The 16976-nt window shown below is 38.2% G+C and overlaps 1 protein-coding gene across 3 annotated transcripts in view; it reads right to left on the minus strand.

The window, feature by feature from the left end:
- ENOX2 (ecto-NOX disulfide-thiol exchanger 2) overlaps positions 1-16976 on the minus strand; it is a 291281-nt gene that overhangs the window by 61893 nt on the left and 212412 nt on the right. For 2 of the 3 annotated variants that reach the window (XM_058659098.1, XM_058659097.1), the window contains one exon: positions 13782-13916. The exons of the other annotated variant lie outside the window; for it this stretch is intronic. In XM_058659098.1, coding sequence (XP_058515081.1) covers positions 13782-13878 — 97 coding nt within the window. In that variant the 5' untranslated portion in view covers positions 13879-13916. The remainder of the gene's footprint in view (positions 1-13781; positions 13917-16976) is intronic. 3 annotated transcript variants of the gene reach the window in all.

The following is a 16976-nucleotide window of genomic DNA, read 5'->3' on the forward strand; positions in this document are numbered from 1 at the left end:
ATGCAGGATAAATATAACTTTTGACTGATGTACTCACCACTCTTCTGTTTGGCATGATTACATTAATATTTTATAAATTCATTTAAAAGCAAATGTATTCATGACATATGGCTAAACCCACAGCAGATAAACTTCCTTTCTTCTTTTTGTTCAATATGCCAAGAGTTCCATAGGCTACACTGCTTAGCAGAGCTTGCTAGAGGGCAGGTTGTACATGACATTTCAAAGGTTCCTATGACTCTGATTTGTTTTACTTTTCATTAACCATTAAGTGCCACAGTCAATGTGAATTTCGGTTGTAAACCAAGAGAATTATTGAAATCATAGACCTAATATAAACATTTCACAACTTGGAAAAAAATCAAGAAAACCAAGAATTGAAATCCCATTAGGAGGGGCCAGCAGGCTAAACAATGGTACAGCAAGTTAAAACTGCCATTTGGGACATATAGACCCCACACTGGAGTGCTGGTTTGGGTTCTAGCTGCTCCATTTCTGACCCAGTTCTCTGCTGTGTGCCTAGGGAAGCAGCAGATGGTGATTCAAGTGCTTAAGTACCTTTCATCTATGTGGGAGACCTGGATGGCGTTCCTGCCTTGAGCTTTGCGGCCACAGCTATTGCAGGCATTTTGGGAGTGAATCAGCAAATGGAAGATCTCTGTCCCCTCCTCTTTCTCTGTCACTCTGTCTTTAAAATAGGTAGATAGAGCCCAGCATGGTAGTTTAGCAGTTAAAGTCTTTGCCTTACACGCGCCAGAATCCATATGGGTGCTGGTTCTAATCCCGGCAGCCCTGCTTCCCATCCAGCTCCCTGGCTGTGGCCTGGGAAAGCAGTCGAACAAGGCCCAAAGCCTTGGGACCCTGCATCCATGTAGGAGACCCAGGAGAGGCTCCAGACTCCTGGCTTTGGATTGGTGCAGCTTTGGCTGTTGCGGATGCTTGAGGAGTGAACCAGTGGATGGAAAATCTTCCTCTCTGTCTCTCCCCCTGTCTGTATATCGGACTTTCCAATTAAACAAAAGTCAAAAATAGGTAGATAGATAAATAAATAAAATTTAAAATAATATACCACCAGAGAATAGAATATACTACCAATGAATAGATCACCAGAGAAATGCTCTTGCTTTTCCAGTTCTTTAGTCTGGCTTAAGTAGTACTGCCAACAAGTATATCCATTGCCATTTGTATAACAAATTCAAACTTTGAAGGTTTGAAATCACAGAAAAGGATGGTAGAAAAGGCTAATATAGCTCTTCAAAGTCTTTTAAAATAAACAACTTTATTTTGTTTTTTCTTTTACTAACATTTCTTCTAGTAACTTCTCCTCAATACCGTTTTGATTCTTGGCTTGGCCTTTGCTAGAAGAATTTTAAGGTATAGGATTATATGCACTCTGTTGATTCATGTACTTCCCAAAGTCTTAGCCCATCGGAAATGCTACAAATGCTGTGTGTTGGGCAAGCTTGCTCCTCAGAATTATAGCTCTCTCACATGTTTTAAGTACTACTTCAATACAGCCTTAAGTCTTCCTGCTACCTAGCAACACGTGGTTCTCAACCTGGGGACATTATTATCCTTCCTTCTTTGTATAAATCTAAGCCAGAGATTTACAAAGAGGCAAAATGCTATCTAGTTGCCCATATGCCTATTCCTCCGATGTTTTTATGTCATATCCTGTAATAACAGGTGTGAAGGAATGAAAAAGACAAAACCCTTGATCTCAGGTTCTAGTTTGGAAATAGTCATGCATAGCTTTATAATGCTGCATCACTAATTATTGTCACCCACCATGATTTATAATGTAATAGCCACTATGCTAAGTGTTTTATATAGTCTCATTTCAATAGACCTATGAGCTATTTTTATCCTTCATTTTATGGATAAAGAAATTGGGGGTCAGAGAGGTTTAACTTTTCTGTTCAAGTTCACACAGCCAGTAAGAGGCTGATTTAACTTTCAAATCTGGCTTGGTCTACCTCTAATACTCATTTCAATCATTATACTGCTTCTCAGTATAGTGTGACAATTATTTCAACAAATTTATTTGTTTTAAAGATAAAATATATGTTATGTTGGGGCTTTTAATGTTGATCGGGATGATACTCTGCTGGCTCTACTTTCAGACCAGAGATGGTCTCCCCAACAAGCCGTTGAACTTATCTGGACAGTAAGATGCTGGACTCTATGTTTGGTATATGCTTGCAATGGGGGAATCTCAACTGAACTTGAACTGTGGTTATGCAACAAGGTGGAGGAATCCACCATGGGGGGAGGGCTTGGGGAGGGGTGGGGAGAATCCCAGTACATATAACACTGTGTCACATAATGCAATATAATTAATAAAAGAAAAAGAAAAGAAAAAAAGATAAAATAAAGCAGGTATGTTTTTAAAAAAAGTGGTAGATTAGCCACAAAATACTCCCATACAATTCCTGTACCCATTGGTGATGCATTAAAGAGTAATACAGATTCCATGTCACCCAAGAGTTAGAGTCTATATCCTCTAGCCCAGTTTGTATAGATTTGGACTAGTAGAATATTGTAGAAGGGATCGTGTGTCCTTTTTCAAGCCCAGGCCTTAAGACAAAGGCTATTTCTATGTTTTGTCTCTGGAACTTATGCTATGGGATCTTTGAATCAACATGTGAGATATCTGACTGTTGTGCTGGAGAGACCATATGGACAGGGTCTCAAGGTAAATGGAAGGAGAGGGATCCAGACGATCCCAGTCTTTCATCAATCTTTACCAAGATGCTATGTATCTGGAACCTCCAGACTAGACTGCTCTGAGGTATGCAAAGCGATATATGGAAGAGAATACATTCCACCTAAATTCCTCATCCAGGAAAAATTTAAAATGAATGTGTTTAAGCTATCAATTCTTTTTAATTAATTAATTAATTTTCTTTATTTGGGGTGGAGTGGGTGGAGAAAGAACCATTTTCCGATTCATTCCCCAAACATCTGTCACAGTCTGCTGCCTCCAAGTATGTACAGTAGTAGGAAGCTTGAATTGGGAGTGGATCTAGGACTTGAACCTAGGCACTGCAATATGGGATGAGGGTGTCCAAACTGGTATCTTAACTGCTGTTCAGAACTCTACTAATTATAAGGTAGTGTAAGATAGTTTGTTATACAGCAATTGAAAAGGAGAATATCTAACATGGCAAGGGTGAATGACAAAAGAAAGTATGCTAAACACCAGAACTAAATGAATCATAATTTTTCTCAGATTAATAGAAAGGTTCTTTGGGATCCTGTAGATCCCCAGAGCCACTGTTGTGAGCAATTGCTGTCACTGTGCCATTGCTGTGTAGAAAGGCTAGCAGAGCAATGTCAGATGACTGACACCCTACTACACATACGAAGACTACAGTTATATACAAAGCCCTAGAAGCCTTAGAGGTTTCCCATCTCTGATGTTTGACAGACGTCATGCACACCCATTTATGATTCAATGTTGGATAGATCATAGTAGGTCAGTTCATGCTGGTTTTCTTCTGGTAAAATGCAACCTCTACTTCCATAGCAGTGGTTAGGGATGGCTTCTAAAATTCCAGCTGCTAATTAACTGAGTACTTATTGATTTCCAGGCTTACTATAGTGATGGCAATATCCCTGTTTCACTGAAGAGGAAACTGAAGGTTATACAGATGACATAGTAAGTAAGGTCAGATAATAGGTGGCTCTTACTAATCATGTTCCTAACCACTAGGCGCATGCTTGCAAAAAAGATAACAGGTTTACAAGGGAGGAAGATGCTTTTTGTCAGAATAAACCTAGTGTCTACAGACTGAGCCCTGTAGCAGGTCTTCAAATGTTCCTATCCACAAGGCCACCTTAGGATTGCTTATCTCTACAGCTAAGATTTTTTAATTGAGATATTTGACACAAGTATTGCCAAGGTGTTATGTAGCTTAGGGGCCTTTAGATTTCTTTTAATAGCTTTACTTTTATTTCAATGGCAGTGTGACAGAGTAAGAGGGAGAAAGGGAAAGAGGAAATGCTGTTCCATCTGCTGGTTCATTACCCAAATGCCTGCTGAGGGGGCTGGGCTAGGCTTAAAACAGAAGCCAGGAGCGGTATCTGGGTCTCCTACAATAGTGGCAGGAACCCAAGCACCCTGCCAGCATTTGGTGCCATCCCATGAGAATTAACTCATGGTGGGAGCCAAGGATCTGGGACTTTAACACTCTGATATGGGATATGGGCATCTTAAATGGTAAGGTAACCTGCTGTGTAACAACACCTACCCAAAGATTTAAATTCATTGCTTTAGCTTTGGGTAATGGAGAATTTGGAATTGTGGCAATGTATGAACTGGAGTTAGGCAAAAGTAGGAAGTGACACACATATCCTCTTGCTTGTATTTTCAGAACTTGACCTGATTTTGGCTGGCTGGAAGCTCCTGCACATTCTTAGACAGTTTCTAGCTGCACGTAGTGACTTCTCCCCCATCCAAGTCTGCCTGGCTCCACAAAGGCAATCTTTGAGGTAATACAGAGACCAGTGAGGTGCAGGAGGTGGTTTGTCCTCAAAGCAAAACCACTGATACTCAATCACAGATTACTCTCAAAATAAGTGTTCCAATCCAAACAGGATCTAATTACATGTGCACAATTTAGTCATTTTATAGAAAATTATTATTCCAATTCAGCTATACTTTTCTGGGACATTGTTATTGCTTTAGAGTTCCTATATAATTCTCTGGAAAGTTAAGAATGGTGCCTGAATGGGAAGGTCTCTTCAATAGATGCTGTTGGGACAACTGGTTGATAGCCTGTAGAAACAAAAAGATAGACCCACATCTCTCACCATATACTAAGATCAAATCTAAATGGATAAAAGATCTAAACCTGCATCCAGAAACCTTCAAACGTTTGGAAGAAAATGTTGGAAATACTCTGCAAGATCTAGGGGTAGGTCCCTACTTCCTAAGAAGGACACCAAAAGCAGTAGAAATCGAGACCAAAATAAACAAATGGAACCTCATCAAACTAAGAAGCTTCTGCACAGCAAAGTAAAAAACAAAGTAAAAAAGCAGCCCACAGAATGGGAGAAGATCTTCGCGCACGACATAGGTGACAGAGGACTAATCTCCAGAGTATACAAAGAATTACAAAACAGCCAAAACACCAAAATAAACAAGCCACTCAAGAAATGGGCACGGGAAATGGGCAGACATTTCACAAAGGAACAATCCCAAATGGCAAATAAACATATGAAAAAATGCTCAAGCTCCCTGGCAATAAGGGAAATCCAAATAAAAACATCAATGAGATACCACCTAACGCCAGTAAGGGTGGCCCACATGAAAAACACCAACAACACTTGCTGGCGAGGTTGCGGGGTGGGGGGGGGGAAGGAACCCTACTCCACTGCTGGTGGGGCTGCAGATTGGTACAGCCTCTATGGCAAATCAGTATGGAGAATATTCAAACAACTCAAAATTGACATACCGTATGACCCAGCTATAGCACTCCTAGGAATATATCCAAAACACTTGTTTTATGAGAAACCAACATGCACTCCTATGTTCATAGCAGCACAATCAGTAATTGCAAAAACATGGAAACAACCAAAATGCCCATCAGCAGAGGATTGGATAAGAAAGCTATGGTTCATCTACTGCATGGAATACTACTCAGCTATTAAAAAAAAACAAAATGCAGTTCTTTGTGGCCAAATGGGCCAAACTGGAAACCATAATGCTAAGGGAAATGAACCAATCCCAAAAGGTTAAATGCCACATGTTTGCCTTAATTTAATATGATATGATGTTAAGCATATCATGTTATGTTATGGATATTATGTCATTTGTAGTATATAAACTAAAACTGAACTGTGAATTGGGGGGTCACAGAAAGTGGTTAAGAAATCGCATTTATTTTTAACATGTTGACTGCTCAATACCATGTCAATTAATTCCATAACGATGTTAATTGTTGCAGATGGTATATTAGTGCTTTTATTTGACCGGGAAGATACTCTGCTGACTCTGCCCTCAGACCAGAGAGGGTCTACCCAATAAGTAGTTGGACTTGTCTGGACTATGGGATGTTGGACTCTATGCTTGGCAAATGCTTGCAGGGAGGGAATTTCAACTTAACTTGAACTATGGTTATGCAGCGGGGTGGAGGAACCCACCATGGGGGGAGGGTGGAGGGGAGAATCCCAGATTCTATGTAATTACAACACAATGTAATTAATGAATAAATTTAATAATAAAAAAAAAGAATGGTGCCTGAGCATTTAGTCTCTAGTTCTTACTTGCTCTTGTCTAGATATATTTTTTTTATATTTTATTTATGTTTTATTCATTGATAGATATATTTTTTAAAAGACATTTCAGGTTGCCAAACATGAAGGAAAAAATATAAATTTCTAAGATAGACTGAATTGAAGATAATCCTGACCTTATCATCAATGTAAGTTCCCAAAACTTTGAACAATGACTGTCACACTCTATGAACATCTGTATTGCTTCTCCATAAGATCATATAAACACTTGTTTCAGTGCATTGGGAAACTGAGGCTCATGTATGATGACAAATCAGCTGGTAAGTGGGGACTGAGTGGGTTATATGGCAAAATTTCCGTTCACTAGGGCTTTCTGCAATACATCTCATTTTTGCTTTCAAATTTCATCTAATGGAGCTTTATTCCTTTAGTGCAAGGTCTATATGTATCTGCTTTTCTAGATACTTCTTCCTCTTAACATACATTGCTTTCTTATCTAGTTAGAATATTTGACAGGTTCACTGTCATGCCCTCAACTCTCGTCACAGATGCCATGACCACTTTTGGAGGGCGTCAATGAAGACACTTTCTATTATTTTCATGGTTTCCAACTTTCATGGACAAATAAACTAGCATATGTATAATTTTATTGTATTCATATAGTAAACTATATTTTTGCTTACAGGATAAAATGTATTTCAAATTAGCAAGAAAAATATGTGGAAAAATAGCACAGAAACTAACCAATTTATCATTCCTGCATCTCATAAAAGACGGAACATGCTAGTACCCAAACCAGAGGGAACCTATAACCCCAAATAATGGGCAGTCCTTTCAACTGAGAAAATTTAGCTTCATGACAAATTCACTGCATTTTAAATTTTTACCTTTTACAGCAGACTAAGGAAAGTAATACTGATTGGCCCTTGGCTATATGCCAGTGTTTGAGCTTTTTAATTCATTCACCTATTTCATTTAGTGTACCTTCCCCTATCCCTTATATGACACACCTTCTGAAAACTTTCTTTCAGTACTAGAATATCACACATGCACAGACATATGCATATGGCCATAAAAAGTCACTTCCCTGAAAAACTGGCATTTTTTTCTCATGGAAAATGTAAGTCATGCAACTGAACAGATTTGCCTTTGGCTGTCTGGGTTACAGGTGCAGTCCAGCTTTAGAAATGGGGTAGCTCTTAAGACTGAATTCTAATTAATCTGAATTCTAATTAACTTCCCCACCTGATCTTTACCTTCTTTTTTTTTTTATTAAATTTATTCATTAAGTACATTGTGTTGTAATTACATAGAATCTGGGATTCTCCCCCCCACCCTATGCTTGGCAAATACTTGCAGGGAGGGAATTTCAACTGAACTTGAACTATGGTTATGCAGCGGGGTGGAGGAACCCACCATGGGGGGAGGGGGAGGGTGATCTTTACCTTCTATTCTCACTTCTATTTTCCCAGATGCTAATTTATTTTATTTGTAATTTTGGTTTTTTTTTAAAATTATAGTATTTCTTAAAAACTGCCTCAAAGTCTTTGTGGAAGGAGCCAATAAAATTCAACCCAATAGCGACTATGGTCTCCACACAGCAAGTACTTACTCTTCCATAACTTCTAATCATTTAAGCACTATTTCCCCGCTGAAACTGATTTCAGTTTCTTTCCCTTCCCTAAATATTCATACACACACACACACACACACACACACACACACACACACCCCTACCTACGTAGGCAGCTATCTCAACTGTTACCTCTTTTTGAGAACCTTCCCTAACCATTACTACACCTACCCAACACTCCCCCAGACTCCACTCTGACTAAAAACTTAATCTAGCATACGTTTGTATTACAACACTTGCTATACTGTTGTATAATTATCTTCTTAGTCTTTTTAAAAAGATCTATTTTATGTGAAAGTCAGACACACACACACACACACACACACACACACACAGAGATCTTCTATTCATTGGTTCATCCCCAATGGTTGCAATGGCCAGAGCTGGACTGATCTGAATCTGGGTGCCAGCAGCTTTTTCCGTGTCTCTGATGTGGGTGCAGTGACCCAAGGAGTTTGGACCTCCTCTGCTTCACTCCCAGGCTATTAGCAGGAAGCTAGATCAGAAGTGGAGTAGCCAGGACTAGAACTGGTGACCATATGATATGCTGCCGCTGCAAGTAGCTAAGACTATGCAATCCTTATCTCAACAATCCTCCAGTCCTAGAGCTTTACAAATGTTTCCAAAGGCTTTAAATAGTTTTAAATATGTCCATATGAAATGGCTCTAAAGCATGTATCTACAGACTGTGATGATGACTGTGTCAGTATCTCTATTTGGTGGAGTAGCCGTTAGGAGACACAACTAAGCCTTAGCCTTTGCCAGCAATCTTGCTACACAGTTTCTATTATGTTGACCATATCTGGTTTGTCCTCCATGGCCATGTTATTTTTGTGGTTAATGCCACCATTCAAGTCAATCATGAAGCAGTCTGTTCTTAAAGAAAGACATGATAATACATAGATTGCATGACACACATATTTTGCTGAAGCTGAGTAGTTCTATCATATCTACAAGATAAACAGCTGCAAAATTTTAAGCTTTTCAGCTATCTTGTATAGAACCTCATTCATTTTCCTACAAGTGGGATCTCAATAACCTGTGAACTGAATGGCAATGGCTCAGTCTTTCTTTGAAAGGAAGGCCTGACCTACCACCTGTCAGACATAGTTGTATTAATGGTGGCTCGTGTGACATCTTGGAGATTTAACCAGGCATTTCTGCACCTGGATATACTCCATGTGGAGTACTGAGAGTACTGAACTGGGTGGGATTCAAGCTTATTTTGGAGAGACATTCATTCTATTTGGCGTAATGTTTTATATATTGTTGCCAGTTGGTAAAGTGTCACGATAATGAACTGTGCTTTTTTTTTCCCTCAGGGTCTTAACTAACATGCCACTGAAGGCACACTCTATCTGTGGAAAACATTAAAAATATTACAAAGCCCAAGCACAGGGCTCCTTGAGGAGCTCCAGGGCAATGGGCAGAGATGAGTCAGACATCTGTATTCATTCTCTGAGCTTTTGTCAGAGTTGGCCTTTAGAGTACAGTGAGAAATGTACCTTTACGGACTACACTATTGTAATAATACAGGGGAATTCAGTGGGGGAGAGGAGGTAAAGGGAGGAAAATCTCAGAGCCTATGGAACTGTATCATAAATTGATAAAATTATTTAATTTTTAAAATAGAAAATGTCCAGAGACAGGTAGAGCTTTGCTCTAGGAATAAGGCCCATGAAGACATATTTTCCAAGATTTTTCATTGCAGAGGTGCATGGGAGACACTCTATGAAGAACTCTTATCTTTTGTATGTTACGGACTTCCCACCTGGCTGCTAAGGATATTTTAATTGGAGAGAAACTAAAGGAAGCAAAAAGCAGCATTCACTGAGTACCTCAATAGGCTTATCCTTGGGTTCATCTGGGATGAATGAAGCAGAACAATGCTCTTGACTCAGAACACTTGACTCTTCTGAGTGCCTCTCTTCGTGTGATAACTAACATTAGTTTTATTTGACCAGCTTAACAAAGCAAGAGCGCTCCCAGTCAGAGGGGACCTACTTACAGGCCATCACTGCATATTAACTTCATTGAATAGCATCTGTACAAAACACCATGTTAGATGAAAGGAAGCTCCACACCAAACCCTAGAGATGGTTCATCTCTGCCCTCAACTCAGTGAACATAATAATCATGTCAGAGATTGCCTTCAAGCCATGTGTGTGTCTTTAAGAGTCTCAGGAGCCACAACTTTATAGACTTGAGCTCTTGGGGGATAAGTCAGGGAAGCTTATATGTTTCCTGTTTTTCATCAGTACCAAAGGCCTTTTCTGTTGTCACAGACTGGCCAGGTCAGACAGGACAAAGAACAGTCTGCTGGCTCAATAGGAAGCCTCTGGAGGGGCAGAAAAGTAGCTGAATTAGCCTTCAACAGGTAACAGGTAACAACAGGTAATCATGAAATCTATTCCCTGCCTTTTCCATTGTAAGCAATCATGAGGGGTGAAGATAGGATTAGGCAGATTTTTTAACCCACTTGGTTATAACCTAACATCACAGAGATGGAAGGTACTCTATTTCCCAGATATTTATATGTATTATATAGATTGTAAATGTATTTCACACCATATTTACAAGGAGCAGGCATGAGCACTGTCACCTGCATACCATTCTCTCCGCCTGCCACCGTCCAGTGTTTCACTGGGAATAATTTCATCTTTACATTCATTATCTTTCACTGTTGTTATGACCATAAGTAAAACACAATTCAGTCTTCCGCAACCCACATATCCTATCTGAACTTGAGACAATATTTAATAGCTGAGTTAGCGCAGGGATTACTGTTTACCAAGTCATCATTCCAATGCTTTACAGACATTGATTCATCAATCCTTGTAACAATCCTATGACATAAGATTATCTTCAGTTTACAGATGATAAAACTGAGGTACACAGAGGTTTAGTAACTTGTCAAAGGTTACACAGTTAATGGGAGATAGGGATTTGAACTTGGGCATTCTGGATGTGGAACCTTAATTTTATCTCAGTGGGAAACTGCCATCTAACGTAATGCAGATAGGAGAAAAACCAGTCTACACAGAACTCAAGCAATTTTATACATAGTTTGACAAAGTGTGTCTCAACCAGGCCATGTTACTGTCTCTCGTGTTTTAAGACAAAAAGTTAACTACCAAGATAAACATTAGCATTTCTAAGACCAGACTTCCTAGGAGCTATGAGTCAAATAATTCTCCTTGCAGCATAGCAGCAGGCAGAAATCAACTGAATCACGAGGTTGAAAGGAACCCTAACAAGCCTTATCTTTTTCTTTTTAATTTCTTAGGTAAACAAGGGAAAGGGAGCTATGGTGGAAATCAAAACAATTCTTGAGGGCACAAATGTCTGGTGAGAGCTGGATGTGGGGAACACTACCTAACCGTAGCTGCATAGTGCCCGAATATTTCCATTGCACATTGGATCCTCTTTTTAAATTGCATTTCATTTTATGACATTGTTTCTTAGGCTCTGAGGTTCCCCCAACCCCTCCCCGTGCCCTCCCCCTATGGTGGATTACTCCTTAGCAGCCATCTGAAGGAAGTAAGTATTTCTTTTACCTCAAAGATCATACAGTACTTCTAATAGTATTGGTTGAATGTCCCTAATCCAAACATATGAAATCCACTATGCTTCAATATCCAAAGCTTTCTGAGTTCTAAAATAATGCCACAATGGAAAATTCCATATTGAACCTCATGTGATGGGTTGCTGTCAAAACACAGATGCACTAAAAATACTGTATAAAATTATCTCCAAGTTATATGGGTAAATTCTATGTGAAACCTAAATGAACTTCATGTTTGGACACAGGTACCTTCCCTCATTTTGTATATGTAAACATTGCAAAATTAAAAAAATGAATCTGTGGTTGAAGACACTTGCTGTTTTAAGCTCTTCTGGTTCTAAGCATTTCCTTTTCATCTGTAAAGATATGAGGATTGATGGCTTAATATATTGACAGTGGTTTTGTATCAAAGCTTTATTTATTGGAAAGGCAGAATTACAGAGAGTGGGAGTAGAAATCATCTACTAGTTTATTCTCCAAATGGCTGCAATGGTTGGGGCTGGGCCAGGCCAAAACCAGGAGCCTGGACCTCCACTGGAGTCTCTCCTACAGTGGTAGGAGCTCATGAACTTGAGTCATCTACTACTGCCTTGCCAGAGCCTATGGAATTGTATCATAAAGTAATAAATAAATTAAAAATATATATGCATTGTTGTTTTCAGAGTATTTTAATAACATTTTTGAGCACCTATTGTGTGCTAGGTGTTATGCATAACTTTATTCTTATATCAACACTAGAGGTTAGATACCACTGATCTGATTTTATGGGTGATGAAACAATCTCAGTAGATACTCAGAAGATACTGGAATCATGGCATAGTAAATTCAGAATCTGAGATTTTAATCAGTCTGCAATATTTGTTTCCACAGTAACACCAACAGTAACATCTATTCATCCCCGATTGGCACTACCACCTATTTAAAAGTGAAGATCCGTGATCTAATCATTCAAGCCCTCCAAAGATTCCTGGTTACTCAATTTAGTTAGGGTTGATTTAGTATGGGAAGATACAGTCTAGATAATCATGGCTCATGGCTTGAATCACAGTTTGGTATAGCCATTCTTTGTTTTTGCCACGTATAGAAGTGATACTCATTTTTTCTCTATTTCTCATTTTCATACCCTTTTCTCTTCATACTTGGTGGCTTTCATGATTATTTCCTGGCTTTCAATGTAAATTTCTTTCTTAACTTATTAGTATTGTTGTTACCTAATGTACCTAATCCACATAAAAACCTATAATAATTGATGTGGTCTGGAAATAGTAAATTACTTTTTTGGGAGGGTGGGAGGGTGGGGTATATATAGTTATATAGAAGATCTATATCTTCTATATATATCTTCTATAACTAGTTATATATACTATATATATATACTAGTTATATATAACTAGTTATGTAGTTATATATAAGATAATTATATAAACAAATAGCAAGACAAAAAAGCACCACTCTGAATTAGCTTCTTAACTTTAATGAACCTTGGGCTTGGCAGCGTGGCCTAGTGGCTAAGGTCCTCGCCTTGATCCCATATGGTTGCTGGTTCTAATCCCGGCAGCTCCACTTCCTCTCTCTCTTCCTCTCAGTATATCTGACTTTGTAATAAAAATAAAAATAAATCTTTAAAAAAAAAAAAACTTTAATGAACCTTTGGATCACCTGCAGCTTCTGATGCAGTAGGTCTGGGTTAGGACTTAAAATGTTATAACTTCAATATATTTCAGTTTATTCAGAGCACAGTATGTGTAGCATGGTTCTAGCCTGGCTTTTAAGTAAGATCACAATTAAATGAATCTGGGGAAGTTACTATTTAGGCTGCTTAAAAAGCCATCTCAGTGTCTGAGATGGTAGTTCCCTAATGTCTTCACAAATCCATTGTAATGGTTAGTTAACTTTCACTGTCTAGGAAGGTTTCATGGCATCTAAACTACTCCTTCAGCTAATGTCCCTTCCATCTCTTTTCCTCTCCTTTAGGAATCTATGATTTTGAAGATATCGAAGGCAGGGCTTTTTGGCATCTCCATGTTTAATTGCCTTTAGATGAAATCTATAAAGTTAGACAAGGGTTCTTCTAATTCCTTGCCACAATTTTGTTGCTTTATATTTCAATGAGCTATGTAAATGGTCAGTAACTCTATTGTACATCAGATACACTTTCAGCTTGTCCAAAGTACAACAGTGAGTATACTAATGGCTACCTGATCTATAAAGCTCATATTACAAAAATGCACACTCTAGGCAGAATCTGGTGAATGTCAACTTCAAAATAAGTTGTGTCACACTGTTATATTTATTGCCACATGGTCAATAAAAACACTTGCAAGATGATTAAAAATAACATACCAGGTAAAATCGGTTGTCCAGAAATTCCTAGTGGTGCCATCCCAAGATTATTCATTGCTGTGGCCCATGCAGCTGGATCAGACATAGGCAGTGTCATTGCAGTGGAATCCACATTCAGAGTTCTACTATTATCAGCTGGAAAGAAATGACAAGCCAAGTAATTTGTGGTGTTAAGATTCTACTATCTAGTTTACTTACTAATACTAATGATGGCAATTTTTTTTTCCAAAAATGATCTGAAGGAGAGTGGTAGATGAGGTCTCAAGGCTGGCTTTCTTAAAAGGATTGAAACAATACAGCTCAAACTGGCAGGAAATCATGGAATTTGAAAGCAATTCACCAGATAACATTTTAGTGTAAGAGATCCCTTCATTTCTCCTCCATCCATCTCTTCCATACTTTTTTCCTTTTTGTCCCAAAGTATACACACCAAAGGGTCTTGAAATGATTAAGAAATTTCTTATTCTTTCCCATCTACTAGCATATGATTACTTCAGCAGCTTCTGTCTAAACTACTTATGCATGTTAACCAAGAAAAAAAATCTCAGAGCTTCTGTAGTTGGCAATAAAATACAAAGATTCTACTGCAGATGCAATTTAACATCTTAGTGATAGTAGTGCAGAATAGAGCTGGACACAATCAGCAGGTGTATTTAGGAGTACCAGAAAAAAATAAGACAAGAACCATGTCCCTTGACTTTAAAAGCTGCACAATCTAGCTGCTGAAGAGACTGATGATGATGGTGATACTATCACCACCTCCACCCACAAATTATTGCACATCTATTATATACCAGATAAAGCACTTAACATACAATGAACCCCAAGACAGAGGTACTATTCATATCTACATATAATAGTTAAGAGGTTTTAAATGGTTACCTTGTCAGAGGTCATACAGCACTGTGTATGTTTAGCCACTATTCCTTAATATCTCCAATTAAACAATTAGGAAACAATAAAAGACTTGAATTGTAAAGATCAGAAATTAAGGAATGATGAAGAGCTAACTAGGAAATACTTCATGGAGAAGACAGAATTTGAAAGATTGAGCCAGATTTCTGTAGAAGTATAGTAGTACTGAGTGATGGATAGTTATCAGTTATGTAAAGAAGGGAGAAGAAATTCCAGCAGAGATGATGTAAAGAAAGACATTAAAGCAGGTTATGTATACAAATGTTCATGCATTTATTGCACAGATGGAAGAGATAAGGTCACAGATCATCTGAGTACAAACAGACTTTTATTTCTAGAAATTCCCTTTGACTACTGATAGCCATAGTAAAAGTTTCATAACTTTTACCTTCCTAGTATGCATTTCTGCCAATTATATCCCCAAAGCAACTCTGTTCTAACAGCAGCTTGTCAAAGGCCACCACTTCCTTCCAATCTGGCAACATCAGGGGTGTTCCTTGTTTGGTTTATTTCTGCATGTGCTATTTTGGTCACTGATTGGTCAGAGTAAGTAAATACAAATTTCTAGAGACATTCTTTCTGAAATACTAACATTGACATTCATAAGCACTCCCTTTTGCTTCCTCTTCCCCATAAACCAGCCAGAAACATAAACACAGTGATTGCTGGCTCTAGGAGTTCATTAATGTAGTCAGAAGCCAGAACTGGTGACTTCTTTGTAGGAACTCCTCAGTCCTCATACTCAGTTTTCAGTGCTTTCACAAACACATATTTAAAGGCTAGGAAGAACCTCTTGTAATTCTTAACCAAGAAAAACAAACATGATGTATCAAAAACCCTTTCGGTCAGAGTTCACATGGCTATAATTAGGTCCATGTGTACTGCCAATGCTAACCATGGAATACAAGATCTCAAGGAACATTATAGTTGGAAGATACCTTTAGACATTACTGAATTTGCACTCTGTTTTTTTCTTGTGGCTGGAGAATGACTCCTATATGAAAGAGGTAGATTTGGAAGTACTGGACCCCAATGTAAAACAATATACTCATGGCTTTGTAATACTGGGAAATACATAAGAAAATCAAGAACTCTTTTCAACAAAGAATTTTGAGATCAAAGAATTACATGTTACAATGTACCAACCTAGCCAAACTCTGGACTAAATTGGGGCAAGGGTGGGGGTGGAGGAGAGGGAGAATGATCTAGACCATCAGTTTTTTTTTTTTTTTTTTTTTTTTTTTTTTTTAAGGATAGCACAGTACTACTATTTACAAAATGTGCATCAACTCAAACTACCTGTTAAAATTCTAGCAAGTATGGTTCCAGTTTGGCAGGTTTGCACGAGAATATTAGGAACAGCATTATTTTACATAAGGAATGTTGTTCTGAAGAAGTTGTGCCTTAAATGTCCCTTTCATCTGCTTTCCGTCACCTACACCCATCACCACCTATAAGACTGTACTTATTTTGCCAGGGGAATCTCCAATGCCAACTTGTCTGTGAAGCCACCTCACTGAAATGAATTACTCCTTCCTATGTGCTCTCATAATATTTTATCTATAATTTGATTTTAATATGCCTTCTGATTCATTTATTTTCTTCCAAACTTTTTGAGGCTACTATATGCTGAGTTCTGTGCTAGCAACTAGACACAATATGAATAAAAACTCATTTACTGCTCTGGAGGAACTTGCAGTATAGTGAAAGGCACAGTCATATAAACAACCAGATATGAGACACAGTCATCTAAACAAGATACAAATTATCATGATAAGTACTATAATAAAACTGTAAGTGAAGTGCTATGGGAACACAGTGGAATAATGAAAACCGTGGGACAGGATTTGTGTATATACATTTGGGGTTGGGTAGTAGAGGAGATAAAGCACGCCAGAGAAACCTTCACCAGGAAAGAAGTTTCTGAAATAAGTCTTTAAGGAGGCACAAAATTTTCTTCCAGGCAATGAGTGGAGAATTGAACAAGGAGAATATTTCAGAAGCAAAACCACCATGGCATTTACTATTAACTGAGCAGAATCATATTTATTCTGCTACCCTGCCTAATCTTTCAGGTCAGGGACTGGGTTTTAGGCACCTTTGCTTCCCCATTTCTTAGGTCAGTGTCTGTCTGGTATAGATATTCAAGAAACACCTGAAGGAAGAAAATAAAAGTATATTGATTTTGGACAAAATAAGCAATATATAAAATGACATTCAGAGATTGCATACCTTTTAGAATGATAAATTGTTTCCAAACATTGCTGACATGATTGCTAA

Source organism: Ochotona princeps, chromosome X (genome assembly GCF_030435755.1).
Source record: "Ochotona princeps isolate mOchPri1 chromosome X, mOchPri1.hap1, whole genome shotgun sequence".
NCBI classification, from domain to species: domain Eukaryota; kingdom Metazoa; phylum Chordata; class Mammalia; order Lagomorpha; family Ochotonidae; genus Ochotona; species Ochotona princeps.